This window comes from Desmodus rotundus, chromosome 7 (assembly GCF_022682495.2).
Source record: "Desmodus rotundus isolate HL8 chromosome 7, HLdesRot8A.1, whole genome shotgun sequence".
Lineage (NCBI taxonomy): Eukaryota > Metazoa > Chordata > Mammalia > Chiroptera > Phyllostomidae > Desmodus > Desmodus rotundus.
The window spans coordinates 5,834,761-5,860,036 of record NC_071393.1 but is presented as its reverse complement, the minus strand read 5'-3'; the positions used below and the strand labels follow the sequence as shown (position 1 = coordinate 5,860,036).

The 25,276-nt window shown below is 48.3% G+C and overlaps 1 protein-coding gene across 2 annotated transcripts in view; it reads right to left on the bottom strand.

Moving 5' to 3' along the window:
* Positions 1-207: 207 nt before the first annotated feature.
* The window catches only part of PTPN11 (protein tyrosine phosphatase non-receptor type 11), a 62,820-nt gene continuing 37,751 nt past the window's right edge, over positions 208-25,276 (bottom strand). The window contains exons 7-16 of one of the 2 annotated variants that reach the window (XM_045200730.2): positions 23,666-23,762; positions 21,113-21,192; positions 20,829-20,987; positions 16,425-16,556; positions 13,604-13,770; positions 12,608-12,675; positions 11,947-12,098; positions 6,692-6,804; positions 4,895-4,987; positions 208-4,175 (exon numbers count right to left, since the gene is read on the bottom strand). In XM_045200730.2, the coding sequence (XP_045056665.1) occupies positions 4,918-4,987; positions 6,692-6,804; positions 11,947-12,098; positions 12,608-12,675; positions 13,604-13,770; positions 16,425-16,556; positions 20,829-20,987; positions 21,113-21,192; positions 23,666-23,762 (1,038 nt within the window). In that variant the 3' untranslated portion in view covers positions 208-4,175; positions 4,895-4,917. The remainder of the gene's footprint in view (positions 4,176-4,894; positions 4,988-6,691; positions 6,805-11,946; positions 12,099-12,607; positions 12,676-13,603; positions 13,771-16,424; positions 16,557-20,828; positions 20,988-21,112; positions 21,193-23,665; positions 23,763-25,276) is intronic. The other variant, XM_024566666.3, reaches the window with a different exon arrangement.

Sequence of the window (25,276 nt, the reverse complement as noted above, 5' to 3'; positions counted from 1 at the left end):
TCCAAATGAATTCCCTTTCTGTCTCCAAAGCTACTCACAGAGTAGGCACTCAGTGAGTTCTTGAGGAACTGATTCATTCAGTCTACATTCCAACTTACTGTCTACACAAGGGCTGCGAACTGTTAGTGTTTTGCCAGTGCACGAAGTGAGTGACCCACAATGCCAGTTTTTCCTGCACGTGTCTGATGAAGTAAATGACAAATACCGTAATGTAAGAAAATGGTTTTATTCCTAATTTTTAGTTCCCATACAGTTAACAAATACACTTTTACTCTGATAATACAGCTTTGCAACTAGCAAAGCAGTGGAACTAACACCCATAAATATAGGTGGGAGACAATTAACACCCACTAATGCTTCTCTACATAAACTATTCTTTTTAATGTCACTTCTTAAAAAACAATTGCAAATAGACTACATAATGTACGTGAGCAAAAAGACAATTAAATGAATCTCTTGAAACACTACATGTGTAATAAACAGTGCATATTATCAACATTTACATGATTCACATCAAAATGACGACACCCTAACACACTTCCTTTTAAAGGATAGATTTATCAATAAAATATTACATATCTTTTAATACTCTGGTGCAATACTTCATATGCTGCAGGAAAATTAAATGCAGGTCTAGTCAACAGCTTAATAAAGGATCCTTTCCCACTAGCTTTTATTAATAAAAGAATCACAATTAGGTCATAAATAAAACAGGCAAATTATTAATCACATGATTTGAGGTTTAGGATGAAAACTTGTAAAAAGTTAGTTGGACAGACAGCAAAGTTATACACCACACAAAAACCAACTGAGTGAACTGCCTGTAGTGGAAAAAGAAGCAAATGGCCTAACAATGGAGGATACAATAAACTATATTTTGGAACCTATTTTTCAAGAGGAAGGGGGGGGAAATCAACAAAATTAAGGGCTAATAGAGACCCTGAAAAAGGCATTGTGGAAGCAGGGGTGCCATGTGCTTGCTACATGAAACCTCACTCGCCCAACAGCGTACAGAAAACTAGCCACACTGGGTTTGCCCTTCCGTCTACAGCCCAAGTCTCCCTTGTGGACTGATTAATAAGCTACAGCAAAACACTTCACAAGTGCGTATCTTTCCACACTCCCCTGAACTAGAAATAACCCAAGACCTTATCTCAGTTGTAAAATCCCCTGTAAAATAACCCCTAAAAATAATCTTGATGATTTTCTTGGTTTTTCCAAAGCAACTGGGTTTCTTAAAGAATGCAAACACCATGAAAGGAATACATATATTTTCTCAACCCCATTTAACCACATTTGAAAAGTCAGTGATTTCCATGGACCAGATGACCATCATTTTCAGGAGGACCACACATGGGGTATGAGGTGTCTTTTTATTTTTATTTTCTATAAAAGTTATTAAGACTGAAATTTGGCGTTTTTAAAAAACCTGAATACCATGTGCCAGATAATTTCTTCCCCCCAAATATAAAATCCTATGCTTATAATTTAAAAATATTCAACCAGCTATGGGATATTGTGCAAATTTTATGTCTAATAGCAACCCAGAAGCCGACCATGTACATTGGTCTACTGCTCCTACTTTCCAGCTAACCTGATTCAGCTGTGAGCGACTGCTCTGGCCCCGGGCCCTTGGACATCCTCAGAAACCACCCCTTTGGAACTTTCATTTCTACTTTTTTAAACCCGTACCTCGAGCTCCCCATCTTCACCTGCATGATTCCACCCACAGAGAGAAATCTCATCTAAGAACCTGCGATCCCCTTTCATCAAACACACAACAAACCTTAGCAACCTAAGGACTACCATAACCTTGTCTGGGCACAAACCGACCTAACGTGACAGCTTGCTGACCTCGGGGAGGGAAATCTAAATGGAATCAATGTCCTGTAACACAAAGGGTTGGCCAAAATCAGCTGTTTCCTTTCCAAGTGCAAAAACAACCAATCCAAAGCTACAGGCAGAGACTGAATATAGCAGGTATATTTATATATCAAACCCTTGTATGCTGGTGAAAGACTTTGCCCCTAAAGTCTAGCGTCAGAACATTCCCACAAAATCAAGGCCAAAGGGAGGACCAATCCACGTGACAATGCAGTAAAAAGAACAGGGTTCAAGGACCTTGTAGCAAATACTGAACTTCACTCTCTTTGCAGGCTTGGCAAGAACAGTAGTCATTTGCATTCCCCTTATAAGGTAATCACCTTCAGGCCACACCTGTGTTCTGAGGCAATTCTAAGTGCGACGGCTTGGGGAGGAGGGCTGTGTGGGGGGAACACTGTATGTTGTGTCTGTGAAAATGGCAGCCACTGCTCACCCCAAACGACCTCAGTGGGGAACTACCACCAGGGCTGGATCTAGTCCTTGCTTTCAGGAGCAAGAGCAAGGAGAATTCCAGAAAGGAGGCCATGCCGTAGCATTTTATTATCTTCACAGAGTCACCCGGTGAGACTTGAATGGAAACGCACTCACAGGGTGATGATTTGACACACGGGGGCAGAGAGGGGTGTTTTTGGAGAAGGCACTTCAGGTAGCACATTAGTCGATCTGACTGCTCGTTGAAAACAAAAATGAGCTACAGCCGAGGCCATCCAATGGACAGCCTTGTGAGCACCGCTCCTCCTCCAGCAGCCCACTGCACGTGAGCGTGGGGGTGGGGGCCTCTGCCGGAAACCGGTGGCGTGAAGAAAGAGCCCCTTCGCCTCCCTCTGTGGGGGCCGCGGTGACAGGCTGTTTTCAAATGCTCTGCCCCCTAGACACAGCCATCCTTACGAGACCAGTTCTCCCAGGTGATGCTTCAGAAAAGATGCTCGGAGCCTGTAGAACAGGTGCAGGAAGCATCTGGAAGGCCCTCTCTCAGTCTCACCTCCAGCTTACACACTAGCTACCACAGGCAGCTCCAGCTTCCCAAGGTCACTCACTAGCAGCTTCTACTTCTGCTAATAATAGATCTTTTCCCCTCAGCACTGGTTCTGACAGTGTGTTACGCTGGGGACCCCCCACAAACCACACCTCCACCTCACACCCCAGGGAAGTCCCCTCTTCCTGAATCTGTCGGGCCTGTGACTTGCTCTAATCAGTAGAGGGCAGAAGTGACGCTGGGACGGTTCAGGGTTTAAGTCGTAGGAAGGCCTGGCCACTTCTGCCTTATACTTTTGGGAGCTCTGAGCTGCCACGTAAGAGGTCCAGCCACCCTGCGGGCAAGGCCACGTGGAAAGAAGAGCACATGGAGAAGGAGCGACCGAGGACCGAGTGCAGAGAGAGAGGCCCGGCCGCCCCCGTGTCTCAGCCAACCTGCCGACCAGAGAGGGGCACCAGCAAGATGAGTGGAGGGGCAGCTTGGCTGACACAGTCCAGACTGAAGGACAGTGAGGAAAAAATAAAGAGTTATGGTAAAGCCACTATGTTCTGGGGGGGGTCTGTCAGCAACAATTGATAACCAAAATACTGGTTAGTCACAGATGCATTTTCCCTAAACACTCAAATGAAAAAAAATATACACGGCAAACGTTTCCCCACCACAACCTTCTCAGGCAACAGGCTGAACGGTCATTGGTCATCTGCAAAGAAATAAGCATGCCTTTTATTCTAAACTCCCACAATTTTTTAATGGTGATGCAGAGGACGACAGTGGACTCCTGACAGTCTGGGGCACTGGCTTAATTGTCATTTAGCCAAAAAAAGAGGCCATCAGCATGGACTACCCACTACTGGATTAGTTAGTGATGATGAATGACACTGTTCTCACTTCCACAGACTGCGGTCACTTAATTGTCCCCATTTCTCCTCCAACAATTGCCCTATCACTCCCCGCAAAGTGGGGGGAAATTAAATTTTTTAAGGTTATAAAAAGCAAAACAAGGCCAATAACTAGTATTCGAATCATCCCCATCTGCAAAGTAGAGCGCAGGACTGAGCTGCCGCCTCACTTTAGAATAGAGCTCTATAAAATATGACGCTGTCCACACTGCAGAGGCGACTTCTCATCTGGGGAAATCCGTGACTGGAAAGCAGGTGTTGCTGAGTTAGGGTACAATGGTCTTTAAACGGTTTCACATTCTGTTCTTCAAAAGGGAGTCGACCATAACGCAAGCCTTCAAGTTTCAAGTTCATGCTTCACATCAGCTGTCTTGCACCTGTTCTTGATCGTTTCATGGAGACGTTGAAGTCCACATCTGAGGAAGAAATAAACTAGAATTTTTAAAGAGCACATGTCTAAAAGTTTGCGAGGCATTAAACCACTTGAAAATAGGTTGGAAGCTTTCAAGTAGACTACTCATTGAAATGAGAATTTCAACATGAAATACTGAAAACTATGAGTTTCTAACTTGTTAAAACACGTATCGCACATGGGTCACTGTTTAAAAGGTGACTGACAGGGAGGAGACGGGCCAGGGAGATGAATTTCCAGCTCTAGAGCTGGAAGGGACGTGGAGTGGAGCCAGTCGGAAGCCTGGGTTGTCCAGGGCCCTGTGTCACACGGCCAGGCAGAGGCCGCCCGGGAGGAGCACTGAGGCCCGCTGACCCCAGCCGTCCCCACCCTTCCCCGATCCCTCCGTATCATCTCCCAGCACAGTCTGGATTAACCAACCCCAATAAAAATGGCGGGCACGGCGGCATCGGGTGTCCATCACCAGCATCAACCATTTCTCGGTAATAAGTGCTAACTTTGCCCTTCACAGAACTCATTCTACATTTGGTTTTAATGCTCAATGAACTCTAAAACAGATCCACTCTGGGAAAAAGAAGTTCAAAGAGAGGAAAAAGGAGGCTGATCTGCACAACTGAACTATCAGACACTTTGCTGAAACGTTCACAACTTATTTGTCTGCTTAAAAAGGCCACAGACACTACGGACAACGAACAGACACAGCACTTCCGTTTAAACACTTACTGCTGACGTCTCGGTGGGCTTTCTCATCTGAAGCTCTTCTGCTGCTGCATCAGACCCACGTTCTCGTAGACTCTGGCACTATCTTCTCTCATTCTGGGGAGAGAAGGACGAAGACGCTCACAGAAGTGCAGACCGTGCCCTCTGTGGGGTCTGCAGGGCACACAGTGCAGTGTACTCTTTGGGGACCAGTTGTGGTGCAGACACAGGCCCTGCCCCCAGGAGCTGGCAATTTTAGGACAGGACGTGAGACACGACCGTACAGCAATATAACTGAAGTTAAAGTGAAATAAGAGCCTCGAGCCGCTCTGCTCCGGGGGGGTTTGGAGGAAAGTGAGTTGTTTTCCAGGCGGGCAGAGCCAGGGAGGACTGTATGCTGAGCCCTCCGAGTTAGACCTTGAAAGAGGGCGGGGCATGTGCGCACAGAAAGGAATGGCTCTAATTTCAAGCAGTGGGGTCTATCTGAAGGGGCCAGAGTCCCAAGACAGGAACGCATAGGAGCAGTCAGACCCCGAATCTGGCCACGGAATGGGGGACACTGAGCGTGAAGCTCAGTGGGGGCCCTGAGAGAGGGGCCAGCGCATCCGAGCCCCAGCTCTGCATGCAGAGCCACGCAGGCTAGGAGGATAAGGAACCCCGCAGCTGTGGGTGCTGGCCCGAGAGAGCGGCTGAAACAAGCAGGGGGGGCTCGGGGCCCTGGTGTCCTGGGTCTGTTCCCTCCACAGGGAAGTGGGAACAGAGACAGAGAAGCTGCTAGTCGCGGGCAGGCACTGGTAACCAGGGAGTCCTCGGAGCTGATTCTATTGGGCCAACACGGGGGAAAGCTTTCTGGCAAGGACTAGAGTCCACACGAGCTGGTTCCGCTGCGAGTGATCGGAGATCACTCTCCCTGTCGGTCTGCCGGGAAAGGAAAAGGTGGCAGAAGGAAGAGGCGACGTGGTGGGGAGAATACTTCTGTTGTGTCATTTTATTTCAATGTTAAATAGAAAAAACATAAATACAAGCTTCATCTATGCTACTGAAAATATTCATAGAGAGTATTAGAGTCAGCAGGGGTTTTAAATCCATGTCAGAAGCAAATAGAGATAAAACTCTAAGGGGGGAAAAAAGCAAATGTTATACCACCGAATGACCAGGACATGTAGAAAATAACAACTTACAATTACCATTCACATAACCGATCTAGCTGTTTTCCTGTCGTGCTTTAGTTTAAACAAGAGTTGGCAAAGTTTTTCTATAAAGAACCAGAGGGTAAATAATTTAGTCTCTACAAGCTGTACACAGTCTCTGTCATCTGTCATTCTTGGGGGGGGGGGTATACGTGTTAACAACCCTTTGAAAACCACTCATGAGCTGCACAGAAACAGGCGTGGCCAGGATTTGGCCTGGGGGCTGCAGTTCGCGGACTCCTGGGTCAAACCCCAAAGTAGCTTTCTGTGAATGTGGCAAGTGCGCAGATCATGATTGTGTTGACACGTTAATGGGCAATTTATGTGCTTTTACTTCATAAACAGACTTAAATCATCACAAGGGGTGCTATCCACCTCTGCAACAGACCCCACCCCACCAAAAGAAAAGTTCGATTCTTCTTTCAGAGAACCTCGGCTTGACACCCGTACAACCCCGTGCAATCCTAGACTCTGCAGCAATCATCAGCCTCCAGTTTAGGTAAAGTAACATTTAGACGCCACTGACAGACTCACGAGCGGGCTGGGCCACAGCTCAGTGAAAGGTGAGTGCCACCAAGACCTGCAGTTGTGCACGCTTTTCTGTGGAATTAAGTCCTTCGTTACTACTTACTCTGCACAGGACGGTGTTGGGGTGCAAGGCGGGAGGGGGCTCTGATCTCCGCTTGTCTGGTCCGTTAGGGAATACTTAATGTTTGTGTACTCGTGACCTTTCCTCTTGCTTTTCTGAAAGGTAAAGATTGCATATATGAGGAAATGTGACTTTTTTAGGGAAATACAAAAGTCAAAAAAAGCATTTCAGAGAAAGAAAGAGAAACACGTTGGACCCTGAATGCTAAAATGTTGACCACATGTTCGGGGATTCACCTCCTCAATATAAATACGGCATGGGGGTGAAAAGCACTCTGGAAACATACAGTTCAAAAGCACGGAGAGTCACACACTGACAACTTACTGTAGCAAACCGAATGCACCTGTTTCTGGGCTAAGGGAAGAATCACACCTTCTCTGCAGTATTAGCACCTAATCAGTTCACAGTTCACTGGCGCGGCATGTAATGATTTTCAGGTAAACAGCTGGGAAAAGAGTGCCAGAAATAGTCACTCCAAGTAAAAGCGGCACACAGGGACGAGGACAGTAGCACTCTTATCAGAACCAGTATGGCACTTACCCTACCTTCCCTGACATCCCCAAGCTCACCCCAGAAAAGACCCGAACACCTTTAAAACTTTATTTTTGCCTCCAGATACTCTGGAGGGAAACATGGCAAAGAAAATCAGTAGAATGGAAATTTCAGATCTCAGATGCAGTGAGACCCACATCCGGTAGGACTCCAGTTAGAATTCACCTAGGAATAAGCAATCCCAGAGCCCTGGTCCACCTGACTGCCAGCACCATGCGGTGCTACGTTCGCTGCGGGACTGTCCAGGGAACAGCACGTATTAGAGTGGGTGTCCGTACCAAACACCGACGTACCAGCGGGGAACTTCCATTCACCACAGGCGGAGGGGAACCAGTACCATCACCTGGGTGTGCAACTGGCAGGCACTGGCAATACCAACGAGCTGGCGGCTAGTAACAGTGAAACAGCCTATCTCCTACAACCCTGGACACTTACTAATCATCACAAAATTCTCCTGGTTCTGCTTCGCTCCTTGGTGGCCACTGGCCTCGCCCACCCACACCAGCAGCAATTAATTCACTACCTGGCTCCCCTGGAGCTGCCCAGGCCTGGAGCCCACCCATTCTTCCCCCTCAAGCCACGGCCCTCTTTTTAAAATTAGGATCTTTGTAGGTCGCTCCTCTGCAAGCCCTGACCCCTCAAAATCTGGTCTGGGCTTACTTTTCCAATCCCACCATCACAGCCCGTGATCCGCTCTCACTCCCTCTACTCCAAACATATCGGTTTATTTCCAATTCAGAAACACGCCCACTTCTATTCCCAGCATCCGGCACACCGCCGGCACAGAGCACAGCCTACTTTAATGCAGGAATGAAGAACCGTACGAACCCCCTGGCTCACTCCGAGAGCCCGCTGCCCAAGCCTCCGTACACTGCAGCCTAGGGTCTGGGAAGAGAACCCCAGACCGCTGACTAGTGCTCCTCAACAGCGCCAGTCACGAAAACTAGCGAAGACTGAGAAACTACCACAGATCAGAGGGTCCTAGGACGGAAAAAGGCTATTAGTGGACAAACTGTAGAGCTTAATTGATAGCAATGTATTGGTGTTAATCTTGTGGTTTTGACAAAAGCACCATGTTTTTTTATAAGACGTCAGCATTAAAGGAAACTGGGTGGAAGGTAAACGGGAACTCTCTCCACTACCCTTTGCAAGTTTTCTGTGAATCTAAAAATCGTTCTGATATAGAAGGTTTATTTAAAAACACTACTGGAGCGGGGCAAAGAGTTGCATATGTATCTGGGATGTTACAGAGAGAGCTGGACTCGAGTGGTAATTAGCTAATTAGCGATTCAGAAAGTACTACACCAGCACAAACAAGCACAGTCAGTACCCAGGTCTTGGCTTCAAAATACTAACTCTTCAATAAAAAGAATCAGGACTCCTTTGAAAAATGGCTTGGAACATACAAGGTGAACCTGTATCATCTTGTGGTATGAAAAAGTCTTCAGTGCTCGAAAAACGGGGACACATCTAAGGACACAGGAACCAACCTAAAAGGTTCGCACTTGCCAAACTTGGGACAATTTGAGAAACGGAAAAAATAACAGATTATAACACATTCTGACACAAATAAATAAATGAGTAAATAACTAAGGGAGAAGGGAAAGCTTTTCCTTCGTAGTAGGCTTCCAACTAATAAAGGAAAAGGGGGTGATGGGAGGAGAAAATGACCGCTGGGCACGTGTCACAGGAGAAATTTTCCCAGGCCGGGAATGGGTATAAAATTAGTAGGCAGTAATTATGACGAAAAATCGGTTATTTATATAGTCTTGGTATTAGTTAAAAAGGGGAAAACAGTAGTGGCAGTGAAGAAATCTGACCAACCACATCTTACTCATGAAGTGATCAAAGCTAACCTGGCCGGCAATGAAACAAACCGGCAGATGGTGGCCCGAGGTGAGGGACGCACGCTCCTGTGAGTCCCGTCAAAACACACGCCCGGAACCTCATCGAGAGAAAACACCGCACAAATCCAAACTGAGGGGGCTTCTACCAAATAACTGGCCTGAACTCTTCGAAACGGTCAGGGGCATGAAGGATAAAGACTGAGAAACTGTTCTAGATTAAAGGAGGCTAAATCTGCCTTAACTATTGTGCACCGTGACAATTAAATACACCGTGGGACCCAGCACCACACAAAGGGCATTGATAGGACAAACTGGCAGAACCTGAATACGGTCTGTAGATGAAGAAAACAGTATTTACTGTGTCATGTTAATTTCCTGATTTTGGTCATTTTACTGTGCCTACGGCGGGGGGAGAGATGGGGGAGTATGAATGAATAATAAATTGTGTTACAATGTGAACAGCCAGGAAAGCTGAGTGAAGGCAACTCCACATGTTGTTTTTTGCAAATAAAAACCCGTCATACTGTAAAGGGAAGCTAACAAAGAACTCCCCTTTGAAACGGCAGAACGAGTGTGAGAAGAACCTCTTATAAAAACTCCCGAATGTTCTCGGTCCTGCCTCGTTTGCATTTCCCCTGGACTCCCACCCCAGTTTCTGCAGGGCCTCCTCGCTGGCGTCTCTGTTTCTCCACTTCCTTCCCCACGACTCCCCACCCATGACTCATTTTCTCTCTTCCATTTTTCCCTCTTTAGCAAATTCTTTCACTCCCTAAGTTTCCTAAAGCTTCATCATTTTGGAAATGCCTGTATTTCAATAGAATCAGCTGTCCCAAATGAGTTTCGTTCCTTTGCTTAATGTAAAAATCAGGTGGGTTTCACTTAAGTCTGTCCTTAACCTTTTGCTAATTGAAAGAGTACTTGTCACTTTGCCACAAAACCAGGTGGCAAGTTCCTACAATGAAACGAATACAATGCAGCAAACTGCGTACGTATTACAGGACCCCATTTTTAAATAAATGGTCTAAGCCGACACACGTTTTCTGAGCGTGGAGGCTCACACACCACACCGCGGTCAGCACAGGGCCCGCACACGTGGCATCAAGACTTACTGGCTGAACGAATGAACGAACGAATGGATGCACACATCCCAGCTCTCCTGGGTGGGATTACCAGGGACTTTATTCACAGTCTACATTCAGTTTCTATGTCCTAGGTCTTTTTAGTTTTTAATTTTAGAGAGAAAAAAGGAGAGAGAAACTGATTTGTTGTTCCACTTACTGATGCATTCGTTGGTTGGTCCTGGTATGTGCCCCGACCAGGGACTGAACCCGCAACCTTGGCACGTTGGGACAACACTCTAACCCACTGAGCCACCAGGCCAGGGCCAGTTTCTATATTCTATGTTCCATAACACTTCAATCATTAGAGAGTACGTCTTGCTTTTGTCTACTTCTCCACTCCAAAACAGGACAATGATAAAAGATTTTTGTTTAGTTTGTAAATCCAAATTATAATCTCAGATTTTGGGTTAGGAGACCGTATTTGGTAAGAAGATCTGAAGTGCTATAAAAGCTGGGAGGGGAAGTCCCTAAATTCTCCAAAACAAGGGCACAAACCAAATCTCTGAATGAAACAGAGAGCTTCTCCCCAGCTTTTCCCACCCAGACTACACGATGAGCTTTCAGACATTGCCAAATAGCGTCCAGTTTACTAACAGGGCTGGCTGCGTTCTCTTTCTGTTTATTAGCAGTCCTTCTCTGGGCATCTTTGTGTGTTAACTATTCCCAGCCCATGTTAAGTAAAACCAGATAAAAAACGTACACTAGCCTATAGTAACCATCCAAATATTTCATAACACTTACAACACCACTGTCAGATTTAAAGCAAGAAGGCTCAAAACCAGGAGCTTGCTCATCATTTGAGCTGACATTTCTAGACATATACTGTTGCTGAAGGTGTTTTTCCCCAAGGAGACAATCTACTGAGTACTTTGGCATGAACTGAGAACCTGCCACACCAGTTCACTAACTCTGGCCAACCAAGCTTTGGGGACGCGGCTACCGGTCTGCTAGGCTGCACGTCGTTCAGTCCGGCGGTGGGTCCCGTTGTGAGAAGAGCTTAGTTCCCATTTTGAGAGGCTGAGTTCTCCGGAAGGCAATGAACAGGGTAGAGCGGGCAAGTATCACTGATGTTCGGACACTACCCCGTCTGCAGCACAGCCATGGGGCTGGGGTGGGGCTGGGGAGCGAGACAAGCACAGCTCCCCAAAAGAGCAGTCTCCTCATTTCCCTCGTCTCAGCTTATTCCTAATTAACTCAGCTTTGTGTCTGTTATGAATAGCTTCAAATGGCAAGGCTCCAGTGCCACATTCTTCTTCATTATGCACGCTTATTAAAATGGAAATTTCACTGTTTCCAACCCGACCAAATTGGTGTTTCAAACCACTGTATGCTATTAAGAGTGAAGCATTCATTTACGAGATGGAATCAGGATAAATATGGCCTGGATTAAACTGGAACAGGCTGGAAACTTGGAGGCTCTGAATCTAAGCATGCTGTGTGAGCCTGGGAAAACCCTCCCCTTCCCGCGTGGCACCTCCCCAGGCCGTCAGGCCGGGAAAGCAGCATGGCGCCCCTCCCTAGGCTCCTCTGGACTGAAAAATCAGATCCATGAAGTAAGGAAATTTGCAGAGAGGCCCTTCCTGGTGGGGGACTCGTTGCCCACTCCCAAATAAAGCCAGTCCCCTATCCGAGCCTGTCCTGATCAAAAGGATAGCATTCGCCAGCTGCCCAGAAAAGGAAATGAAAAGCCACACGCCAGCCCGTGCAGGCTCTGTACCTGCTCTTCTTCAATCCTGCGCTGTAGTGTTTCGATGTAATGCTGGACGGCCATATAGATGAATCGGTACTGTGCTTCTGTCTGGACCATCCCTGACCTCTGAGATCGCACCATCTGAATCGTTTTGGGAACATCGATGTCACAGTCGACGCCTACGAAGCAAGCACCATGAAGCATCAGGAGGAACGGCAGAGCCAGGGTAACGGGGTTGAAGGCACAACTTTCAGCAGGCTGAGGCATAAAGCAAACTTAGTCTTTAATGTTCTGCCGAACGTGTTCCAAGAGCCACGGCACTGGCCTGCTGATCAAAACCGATGATCCCAGACGATTACCTGATAAAGTTTTGGAATTAGGGTTCCCTCACTCTCCAACACCCCACGCCATCAGCCAGGATTAGGTGGCTGGGTAGAGAACGCCACTACATATTCGACAAAAGGCCACAGCAGGGGGATCCCCAGACCCTGGGCCTCATCTTGGGCCCAAAGCTGAAACAGCATCACTTCTGTTCTCTGGCAAACACACTGAAAGTTGAAGTCCTCAGCCCAGATTTTTGTGAAAATTTTTAACATTCAAATGTTCTTCCCCAGACTATTTTCACCAGCACTTTCCATCCACAAGCTACAAACAGGAGCTTCCGCTCCCTCCCCTCCGGATGACCTACCTTTCTCTCTGATGATGTCGATGAGGATATCAATCACGATGAACGTCCCTGTCCGGCCAATGCCAGCACTATGGGCAGGAGGACGAAAAGCAATGGCAGTACAGTCATTTGTACTTGGCTTTTTACTCAAAGACAAGCTACTAATAGTAACAGAACCAATATCTGCTCTTGGGAGCATTTATACGATTGCCTACTTATACTGGAAAATGAATTTGCTAAGAGCACAGGGCTCTGGAGTCAGTCCAACCTGCACTAGGAGCCCAGCTTCCCCAATACACAGTGTGCCTGGGGCACAGTCTCTTAACCTGAGCCTCAGTTTCCTCGTCTGTGAAATGGGGGTAACAGTACGTATCCTACAGGGTTGTTGTGTGGATCAAATGTGAGTCGTGTATGAAAAACACTGGGTCCCGGGGCAAGTGCTCAATAAGTGGTAGCTTCTAAAACACTGAACAAAATAAAGCTTCATACACATCTACTTGCCCAACACACGAGTGAGGTTTAGGAAACCAAGCCTCCCCAGTATGACTGGGAAGCCCAATCCTGGGCACCAGCAGCCTGCAAACTCTGGGGCAGAGGCCACGGGACTGGCTTCCAGAGGATGGGCAGTGGTCCTAATCTTTTAAGCAAATTAGTGTATTGTTGGGGAAAAACATGTCTCATTTCTGTGGCAGCAGAGACTAGAATCACAATCAAAGAGATGAACGCTGAATCACGCTATTGAAAAAGAAAACCAAGCAGACGTGACCAGACTAGGAGCTCCTTGCGAATAAGGACCGTGGTCACCAGCCCGGGCCCCGCCACCTCCAGGGCCCTGGCAGCCCTGTAGGGTCCATGAGAAACATATTTTGGGGCCAGAGTGTGCCTTAATGCAGTGTACCCAGGCCTCCCTCAGAGCTGAAGTTTTCCCCCAGTTAGATTTGGGGTGGGGAAGTCAGAAGCAGCCCTGGGCGTTTGGAGACGGACAGGCCAGGGCCAGGGGGTGCAAGGGCTGGTCACCTGCAGTGAACCACCACTGGGCCCGCATCCATGATGCTCTCCTGCTTGTGGTGCACCTCCTCCAGGAAGTCCAGCACACCCCCAGGATCACTGGGCACGCCGTGGTCCGGCCAGGTCCGAAAGTGGTATTGCCAGACGGTTCTCTCTGTATTGCCCTGGAGTAGAGCCAAGAAAAACCAGAAAAGAATTAAATAAATCAAGGGACTGAGGCACTGCCCGGCTTCACGCTCTGAGATCCTACGCGAGCTGAGGGAGCTGGCTGACACAGAGGCCCTCGTGCTCCCTTCAAAGTCCTCCTCAGTTTCTGGGCCACTTCTCCTTTAGGATCTGGCAAGGCAATCCTGGATACAACTCTGCCTCTGTCCTAAGAACCCAGCCGCCTAGTGCAGCAATGTGTTTGTTCTTCAGGAGACTCCAACCCGAACTGCCCTCGGAACCACCAGGGGTGGGCAATGTCCCCGATCCTCCTTGTCCACGTGTTGTTCAAACCAGGAGGCCAGGAGGCCTCTGGGACCCGGGGCTCTCCTCTCACCAGGTGAGGAGACAGGTATCCCCTCAAGTCACTCGTTCCTCTGTCCTTTTGTATCTAGACCCCCTCCCCTCCCAGAGCCACACACTTTTACGGTAGTGTCACGAAACTTGAAACTTCTGTTGAGTACGAAGCAGGTAAGAAGACGGGCCCTGCCATCACACGGCTGCATTCAGGCCCAAATCCCAGCCTGCACACTCACTGTGGTGCCTGGACATCTCTAGGACATCAACTGTCGTTTTGTGCCGGAGGAACAGAGCAGAGTGAGCATGGAGAAAGCGCACACAGCCAGGTGACTTGTGTCCCTAAATATGCACGTTGGCCACCTCAGCTGGGCGCCCAGCACTGCCCAGAAGCTTACTGGACTTCTTGGCAATGAAATTACTATTCTACACAATTACTATTTCATACTTTCCCCTCTTTCCTCCAGTATCTCATCTCTTCTTATTCGAATGTCAGTTGATGGCCTTGCCTTGTGCTGATAAAGCACAGATGAAATCCATTTTGGCCCCACCGCCTGCGCCTGGGGCCACCTTCCCCCCTGTCCCTCCCATTGCCACAGCAGCACTACCCCTCCACTGGCCCAAACCGACCCATCCGGGACGTTCTGGATCCCATCTCCCCTCCCTGCCAGTCTCCATCCCCACCTCCCAGGCATCTTCCCTCCGATGTCTCAAAGGCATCTCAAACTTTACACGTCCAGCAGTCCAGCAGGTTATTCTTCGTCCTCCCTAGCTCCTCAAATCCACACCGCCCATCGTCCTTAATGCCAACCTCACCTCCATTCACACCACCGCCAAATCCCCTCCTGTCTGACTCCCCGATAACCACGGGCTGGGCCTCTTTTTCCTCACCCTGCTACCACCCTGCCATCGTTTACCCACAGTTCGAGCCCTCCATCACACACATCTTCTTCTTGCTTTTCTGACTCCGCCACAGCCCCACCGTCTGCCCGGGCTCAAAGCCCTACGATGTCTTCAATTCCTCCTTGTCCTCCAATAATAGCTGAGCTACCCCCTCGCCCTGCAGACCGCACGCCAAGGCATCTCTCCCATCCGTGGCTCTTCTTCCAGAGTTTATTCTGGCATTTTAACAAAATGTGAGAAGGAAAAAATACACAAAACAACTGCTGGGGTCTCCGGGATGCGTGGAGAGGAGGCCACGAGACCTAGGCCACTGCAGATGTCCTGGACAGGACTTTGGCCATCAGGGACCCCCCATGCTGACCCCTCTCCCTACTCCCCCAGCTCTCAGACACCTTCCTGGCACTCGGTTCTGCACGGGTTCTATGCCAACTAACAGATGAAGTTCACGTTTCTCAACATGGTGGTAAGACTCATCTCGACTTGGTCCCGACCTGTCTCAACACAAGTTTATTCCCTAGACTCCCCACTGGCATTTTCCCTCACAAACCCCACTTCCCTGCAGTCTGCACTTCAGTGCCCTGGCTCACGATGACACCTCCACCTGGGAGGCCCCATTCTCCCAAGAAATCCCCAACCCCGAGGGCCCACCCTCTTCCCAAGGCTGTCTCCCTGGCACCGTATTTGGAAGAAGCCCAGCCTTGGCAAGATCGTGACACTTCAGATGTGGGGGAGAGCCTGTGTCTCCTCTGGAGCATGGCTATTTGTATATGTGGCTTCTGGCTGCTATGTGATCGTACAGTGATTCCTTGAAGACATAGGCTGCTTCATTCATCTCTGTGTCCCCAAAGGCCTTGAGTAAGAAAGCCCCTCTCTAACCACAAAATTAAATGAATCCAAATCTAACCATGCTTTGTAAAGTTAGTCACCCCAGGGGCAAACCTGAACTACACGCAGTTAAGATCTCAGACTATGGAATGTGATCACTAAATAGGTCTCAGGGCCTTTGCACTTGCTGTTCCCTCTGCTTGGGACCCTCTTCTCATGATGCTCTGGACGCCTGGCTGCTCCACCTTCAGCTCTCAGCTCAAAGAACACTTCCTCCGAGAAGCCCTCCCTGTCTACTCCATCTCAAGTACCCAGTCACTCACTAGCACACCAGCACAGACAGCACAATCAGAAAGCTTAGCTGGTCCTTCAGTTTTTCACCTTCTGTGTCCCGAGGGTCTGTGAGGGCAGAGGCTGTAAGTCTGGTCTGCAATGTGCCAGCAGTGCCTCAGGAGTACCTGGCACATAGAAGGCACCCAGTGAACAGCTGCTGAATCAAGGAGCGAGCGAGCGGACGAATGCACGCAAGCGTGAGTACCTGCACGACGCTGGTGGCAGCCTACTACAGTTACCAAAGTCTAAAATACGACAATATACTTACTTGTCCAACCTTGGAAAGTTTAAGTTCTCTTAATGTATAGTCATGGGCGGCGCTTTCTTTGACGTTCCTAACACGCATGACCCCGTATTCCTTTAGAGCGTACTCGTCAGGCCAGTATTTGACACATTTACTCTGGAAGGGATCAGAAAAAAGACAGTTAACGCCTGTAAGCTCTGAAAGAAAAGCCTAAACCAGCAGAAAGCAAATGTTCGAGTCTTGCTTAGTGAACACTAACATGGAAAACGGCCCAACACTGAACTGTTGCGTTTCCAAAGAAAAGGAGAGTTCAAATTTTAAACGCAGGTGCTTGGAGGAGCAGGGAGAAGCAGGGAGAAAAAGCCACCTGTGCAAAGTTGCCAATTAACACACAGGTCAAAGGAGAGCCGGTGCATGTTTATTTACTTCCAAAGAATCAAAGGTGCAAAGAGAGGGAACGACCAGGTGGAGGGTGCTGTCTAGCAACCGCTGCGGTTCGAATTCTACAGACCTGCCAGCCACTCCGCAGGGAAGGCAGGCAAGGACTCCGGAGGTGGACAGGCTGCCGAACAGGCCAGACAGTCTGGTTCGTCTCCCCCGGCGTGGGAGGACTCCGCGCCTTATCTAACCCAAGTGTGAACACCTCCAGCACAGAAAGGCAGCCAATGGGGTTTTGAACCAGCTGCTTTTTCTATATCCAGATCCATCTGCTACCTACTGCACGTCGCCTCCACTTAACTGGGTGCCTGGGGACGCCAAGCATGCAAGAGCTGCTGGCTTCAGAGCAGGCAGAGGGGAAATACGGCACCGAGAGAAATCATCCATGCTGCCAAGGAGGAAGATGTTCCGCTCAATGAGAGACGCATCTGCATGTACGTGGTGACGTGTCCTGGGCAAAGAACGATTTTGTGTTTTGGGTTTTTTTCTAGGCACGGTCACCAACGCAACTCCCTTTCCACCACTGAGACACAAATATCAGCAAAAGAAAATTTCGTTGTAGGTGAGGAAAACAGAGAAATCCCCGGTTATAAAACAAGAAGTAAAAGAGCAGCTGCGGACTAGCCCCATAGTTGACGGTCAGTTGAAAGAAAAGGAAAACAGAAGGAGGAAAGTTGAACAGAAGAATTTAATGCATGGTGCGACTTTTTTGCTTAGAGCAGATTGGGGTCTTTTAGTGTTTAGGATTTTGAATTTGGCTTCTCCTCCAGTGTTTTGTAGATCCAAATACCCTGTGACAGATGTGATACATATTTTTCTCCAAATAAACACTTTTGATATTAGTTGTACTCAAGGCTGTCACTGGCCAATCAATTCTGAGGGCTGCTGTGGCTCGGAGAACACAAAAATCAGACCACAGCTCTAAAGACCTTCTGGCTGCCTTTAAACAGTTGGAAACTCCTGCAGGCTGCCTCCCGCTTTTCTACACTCTGAGGTAAACCTTGACAAAAAAAAAAAATCTAAACTGTGAGGGCTAACACTTTAGCTTTTAAAGCCCAGGGATCCAAAGGAATCCAGAGTCCAGTTTTTATTCTGTGCGGAGGGCAGGGCGGGGGTGATACTGACAGAGAGGAGTCAGAAAGGCCTGTGGACCCCCACACCAGCCCCTGCACCCACACAGTGGAAGAACGGAAAGCAGGCGGGCACTGGGGCGAAAAGGTGGGGCAGCACGGTGGGCCCCGTGTGCACCTGTTCTCGGAGCTCCTGGCAGCTCTTCCGAAAGGGACCAAGCCTGAGTCCTCTGCAGTGCCACGAGCACCCCGTCTCCACAGCCCCCGAGTGCTCTGAGAAACAGGTAGACTCCTCTACCTACCATCAGGCAGCATGTGGGACAGAGGGTGCTGATGTCCTCTCCACCCTCAGGGCAGGTGACACTCACCGGAAGGGGAAACTAGGAAGAACTCTGAACAACCAATGTCACTGCAGGAAACCTTTGCTTCACAACGACCAGGTCAGGCCGCAAGGTGTGCAGAAGTGTACCAGCTACCGGTACGACAAGGAAAACCTTACAGGATCACACTGACTTTCACAACTGAGAAAAGCACGGCTAAAATCCCAAACCACCCGTCTGCAGTTTAACTCACGTGCACGACTGCTCCATCCCGTGCAGCTTCTATCAAAGCCAATTCAAGCACATCTAAAAAAGCACTTTGACTAGAATACAAACAAAAACACGGAACTTTTCCATATTATAAAAACCTGTGTGGATAGGCTCACTTTGGGATAACACACAGAGCTCTCATTCAATGAGATCTGTCTGCTTCTCTGTAAGTGTGGATGTCACAATTTCTAAAACCCTGAAGAGGCGAGAAGAGTGCGGGGAGGTGGGCACCAGGCACGTGCAGCTGCCGGGGGTGGGGAGTAGACACTGGGGCGACCGCTCCGGAAGGCGGTTTGGCAGAACTGGTGTCAATTTACAACAGGCACTCGCTAGAACCTCACAATCCTTGACGTCTCTCCCAGAGAAACACTCGCCACACAAACACAAAAGGAAGAGCAAGGCTGTTCACTTCAGCACTGTTTATAAAAGCAAAAATGGAAACACTTAAATGCCCAGTGCATCATGGTAAATAAATTATGATACGTATATACCACAAAATAGCATGCAATTACTGTGAGACAGACCAACATGTATTAACAGAAGTTAGAACATAGTAGGGAAGAAAACCTGAGATGCACAACGAAGTTACTGTATGAAACCACTTTTTCATACCCTGATTTTCAGAAAATAGTAATATGTACTTCTGGAAGCACATACATATATGTAAAGGAATATACAAGGCTCATCCGGAAAAAGTCCAGCCATTGTTAATACAATGAGAATGGTTTGTGCAACCTCAGCGTAGCCTGGCGGCCAAGGAGAGGGGACTGGGACGTGTGTGTGTGAACACCGACATCTTCCCTGCACTAGTCTGGGGGCGGTAGGCGCCACTGAGTGAGCACGTGTACCGTGTGGTGTCGCACTCACAACGGCTGAGCGAGTAGAGCGACGGCTCTGCATCAGATTTTGCGTCAAGCCTGAACACTCCTCCGTGGAAACTATTTGGATGATTCGGAAGGCTGCAGCTATGGGCTGCCAGTGATCAGCAGCTTCAAAACAATGCAACCACTCATCACTCATGCATCACGTCTCATGCAGGGTTTTCTGGCAAAACATCAAATGACTCAGGTGACTCAGCACCCCCTGCAGCCCAGATGGGGCACCCTGTGACTTCTGCATTTTCCCAAAACTAAAATCACCTTTGAAAGGGAAGAGATTTCAGACCGCCAATGACATTTCAGGAAAATATAACGGGGGAGCTGATGGCAACTGGGAGACTGTGCGAGGTGTCAAGGGGACTAATTGGAAGGGGACTGAGGCGTCACTGTCCTGTGTACAAGGTTTTTTGTATCTTCTTCAATAAATGTCTCTTTTTCATATTACGTGGCTGGATACCTTCTGTAGGCATGTAATGCCTGTAGTAATCCCTTTAACACGGGCATGTATGTAAATGCCGAGAAGAGAGTGTAGAATAACACATCAAACAGGGTGTGTGTTGGAGGAAGGGACTAAATGGGTGCAAAGGCAACTTTAACCTTAACTGTGTTTGAATATTTTTAGGGACCCACTGTTCACATAAGTCAAATTAATTTTTAAATGCTTAAAAGTCCTGGTAAGTACCGCGTACATGACCCCAGAAATCACCGGAAAGCACTAGACGGGCCCTCCTACCCCCCCTTCTGACCACTGCTTCGAGCTGAAACGGGAGCGGGGCTGGATTTGCCCTCCCACCTGCACAACGGAAACACTGGCAGCGTGAAACGACACGTGGAACAGGGTCGGTCACAGGGACGCTGGAAGTTACTGTAAATGTATCCCACGTGTTCGAAGGTGCAGGGAACGATGCACATGTGCAGAGGCATCGAAGATATTAAACAGACTCTAATGAAACTTGTAGAGAGGAACAGGACTGCGTCTGAAAGAAAGACACACTGAGTGGGGCCGACCGATTATGCACTGACGAAGAAAAGATTAACTTAAAGGCACGGCAAACAAAACCATCCACAATGAAACGCAGAAGGAAAGAATGAGAAATAGGGAAAAAAAAAAATCAAAGGCTCCGTGAGCTGTAGGACAACTTCAAACAGCCTAATATACACACAATTGGTGTCCCAGGACAGGGTGGAGTCGGGGTACACATTTCAATAAATAGTAAACATATAAATTTGAAAAAACAAACAAACATATATCCACAGATCCGACAGGTTTGGTGAACCCCAAGGAGAAGAAACCTGAAGAGAGCTACACCAAGGCAGGCCATCATCAAATTCTTCAACACCCTTTTCCCCAGAGGCTCAGTTAGCTTAAGCCGAACTCGTTTATTCCATTCCTGACACGGCCAACCTGACGTGAGCAACAAGTTTCAAGTATCAGAAGAGCGGGCACTGTACCTTTCCTCTCTCCACTTCCTTCGTCGTCATGACGATCACTCGGGAATTCTCCTGAAACACCATCCGCCAAAAGTCATTCACCGTATTCTGCAGACAGCCTTGCGTGGCAATGTAACTCTTTTTGGGCTTTGAATTGTTGCACTTGGTTTCGAATTCAGGCTAGACATTTAGGAGGAAAATACATCAGACATTTGAAAGTTGCTTTCAGGACACAAGAAAGGATTTAAACTGAAACAAGGGCTCGCGACGTGCGGTCAGAAGACACCGTGAAAAGCTCCGTTTACCATGATGATATTTGCGTTGATGTAATCGGAAACAGGCTCGTTGGGATCGCCGTCATGCAGGACAACCCTGGTGTGATCAACTGCAAGGAAAAGAGACGACAGTCACAAAAATACTCAGACCCCTTCAGGGCAAAGCGGTCCGCATCAGCTCACCCGCAACCTAGTCCGAGTTTCGTGCATTTAGTGACAGCACCACACGAAAAGCTAAATCCCAAATGAGCACAGTAATGACTGGAACACTGCAGGACACCTCAGAATGCTACCCGTAGAGGAACAAAGCGGCAACGTCCCTCCCGGGGCCGACAGCGTGCCATGGAAATGCAGGGTGTGCTCATCGGGAGAAGATGGGTGAGGGTACATGAGACCTTTGATGTGTATTTTTACAACTTCGGGTGAATCTAAAATTATTTTTTTAGCCCTGGCTGGTGTGGCTCAGTGGACGGAGCACCGGCCTGTGAACCAAAGGGTTGCCAGTTCGATTCCCGGCCAGGGGACATGCCTGGGTTGTGGGCCTAGAAGCAACCTACCGATGTTCCCTCGCACACTGATGTTTCTCTGCCTCTCTTTCTTTCTCCCTTCTACTCTCTCTAAAAGCAAATAAACTTTAAAAAATTTTTTTAACTTGGGCTTTTTTTAAAAAAAAAAAAGAGGAAGAATAAAGTACAGATAAATGACATAATTCTGAGATTTGCTTCAAAGTGGTCGGAATCTGGGGAGAGAGAAGTGGACAGAGCACAGATGAGACAAGCCCAGGCACGAGCTGACAATTATCGGCGCTGGGAGATGGGAACATGTGGCTTCTTCACACTATTCCGTCTGCTTGTGAACACAAATGACATTTTCAATAATAAAGAGGGTTTTTAATGAAGCAGAATGAAATAGAGTATCTAGAAGATAAGACTCTGATGTGTCAACTGCCCAAATTCTGTGTAATTGGTATACAAATCTCCGCGCCCTATCCTAAGAAACATATTTTACAATGGAAATAAGTAACATAGTTTTATGTCTTAAAAAACAACGTTCTTTTGCCTTGGACTCCCCAGCCTGAAAGAAAGACGATGCTAGTCAGAGGGAACATCTAACCGGGATCTCTGAGGGAGGAAAGGGCAGTCACACCGTGTGAGGGTACCGCATGCCGTGGCTCCCTTCCCCTTCTCCCACACCCCTGCGTCTGTCTTCCCGATGAGCCCCACGAGGCGTCCTGAGCAGAAATGAAAACTGGGACACGAAAAGGGTGAGGCTTCCCCGAGGTCACCCGGACCATGCTGTGGCTCAAACTGACTCCCTGCCAAGTCCTCGCTGCCTTTTCTCAGTGTTATAAATGCCTGCACGCTCTCCCATCCTGACCTACGCACATCACGAATAATCCATGTGGACGTGACACACGTGCACACCATGTACATGTGCACCTGTACACAACAAGTGAAGGACACACACACAGGGCTGGGTTTACACGATCCGACAAAGCGGCTCTGACCTGATGAAACAAAGAGCAATGCCCCCCCCAATTTCATCATGCCCCCCAATAAACTTTAACAACACAGTGTCCAAACACTGAAATCTAAACCCATACATAAATTACATATACAAACATGCCTTATTTTTAAGCTGGGTAAATGCATACACTGCCAACAATCTGTACATCAGATACGAGTTTTTCCTTTTTATTTTAAACAAAGGACATAAAGCAAGAGGACTTTGAAATGTTCCTTTGCTTCCCCGCTGTGCTTGCCCCAGGATGGAGAGCATGATGCTAACAGCAGTGCCTTTGGCAGGCGTTCTCCCCCTACTCCTGCTTACTCCTCATGAAACGGCCTGTAACACGGGGAGCGTAAGAACACCTGACTGGTGTGCACGTGGTGTGGATTAAGGGACATTTGGATGCGGATAGTTTGGCACAGTCCGCCCTCAGGGGAGGAGAGCTGTGACAACTGTTTAGTGCCATTTCTGGGATCCTCGTCCAAGGCCTACATCCTCCTGGGCCTTTTTCCCCATGGTTCACCTTGGGTTCTACCTGGCAGCCTCTGGGTGTCAGTGGAGGTACTCCTGAGCAGCGTGGCTATGTACCCGAACCGCCACTCACCTGAGCTCCTGGCACCGGGGAGCAGAACAGATGTTAGAGCCCATTTGTTCCCCAGATGAGCGAACAGAGGCTCAGAAAGGAGGCGTGCCTTTCCCAAGACCCGGGAGCCAGGCACTCCAGAGCAAGGACACGAGCCTGTGACCCCTGAGGCTCCTGGTGCAGCCTGACACGGGGAGACGGCAAGCCCTGAGATGATCACTCTGAGGCCGGCAAAATTAATTAACAGATGGAAACAGCCACACTCAAAACTTCCTAGGGGCAATTTCACTCAGTAATCAGCATCGCAGGAACTCAGCGAATGAGGCCGCCAGTCTCTATCACAGTTGACTATTTTGGAAACTGCTCACAATTAAAAGAGGCCAACACCTTGGATCTGCTGAGAAGGGCGCGTGGCCCTCAGGGACAGTTACAGGGATGCTGGAATCAAAATCTCCAGAGTGACCGTGCCTGCGAGGCATGCTGATACTTACAGGGCAGGATGTTTTTATATCTGTTTTTGTTTTTATTTTCTTGCCTCTGGCCCTCTTTTCGGCTATAGAGAAGTTTGCACTCCTGTTGTTGTAGTGTCTAGAGAGAAACAAAAGTAAATACGATTATGCATCAAAGCTTTAAAGAAAAATAAAATAAAAGCCTAGCTCGGGCTCTGCTTTAAGGAATTCATCCTGGGAGACGGTCACAGGCCTGTGCAACAGCCACGAGAACGTCCCCATTCACACAGCACCCACGGTGGCAGAACACCGGGGACAACACACATGTCCAACAGGAAACAGCTGCCCAAACCCCATCATTGTTCATGCACACGAACGAACTTTCTACGGCCACTGGAAAGATGTTCTGGGAGAATACTGCATGCCTTGGAAAAATAATCAGAGTAAGTGTCAAGCGAAAAGCTCAACCTCGCCAAACAGTGTATGACGCAAGCCGTATGTCTGCATTCACACACAGGGCATGGTGGAAAGCAGTACACCCCCAAAGTCAGGGGGCTCTTGTTCAGGTTGGTGTGATTATGAAGGCTTTTTCTTCTGTTCCTCCTCCTCCCCTCTCTCTCTCCTCCTCCGTTCTTTCACCTTTTTTTTTTTTTTGCTTACATTTTCTACAATAAGTATTTACGAAAAGAGAAATCTTTTAAAAGAACTATTATTAAGAATGGAAGCCAGGCAGAGGACGAAGAGGGTGAAGAGAACCAACATGTAACAGCGGGAGCCTAGACTTGGGTGGTGAGTACACAACCAAGTATACAGATATCACAATATAAAGTTGTAGACCTGAACTTTCTTATTAACCAGTGTTATCCCCGCCACCATTTAATGTTAAGAAAAGAAAGCCAGTGGGTATTGGTGCAGAGTATACAAATAATAGACGCAATCTTTGTTCTCAAATGTATGATCTGCCTCCTTTTACCACTGCTTAATTCAGAGCAAGCCACATAAACGTCAGCTATCAAACCCGCATACCAGGGGGCAGTAGAAGTGGTTTGGGGACTGGGCCGCGGGCATGCAAGCTTTGTTAGCAAGGCTTCATTAAAGTCCTCCCGTGCCACAGACCCATGTTACCGGCACAGGCAGCCAGCCTGCGTGCACGCAGACACCCACCCGCCGACCCCCCACGTCTCCACAGCCAGAGAGAGAAGACGAGAACACAGGTTCCTGCAGCGAGTGGTCAGGAAGGACACCTCTGCAGGGCAGGGAGGCCGGAAGGCCAGCAGGGAGAGAAGAAGAGGCTGGCGCACGCAGCCACGGCGGGACTGGCCCCAACGGAAGAGGTGACGTGGGGAAGTGGAGAGAAGAACCAGCTGCAGAAACAGACAGGAAGGTGGACAAGCCAGGCTGAAGTACTTTCAAGGGGTAGGTTTCGTTTTCAAAATGACAAAAAGGGCCTCTTCAAGGGGCGTTTGTTTCAAACGAGCCTAATCTGTAACGGGAAGTCACAATGGGCGAATCAAGAAAGTGAAAGGCAGGCGAAAATGATAAAAGTGTGTGTGTGTAATACACAAATGCTGAAATGGTTATCTCTCAAAGATTTCTAGGAGAACCGACAGTCAGTACTTCCTCACACGCAGCCCTGTTATTTCCATTTCATTT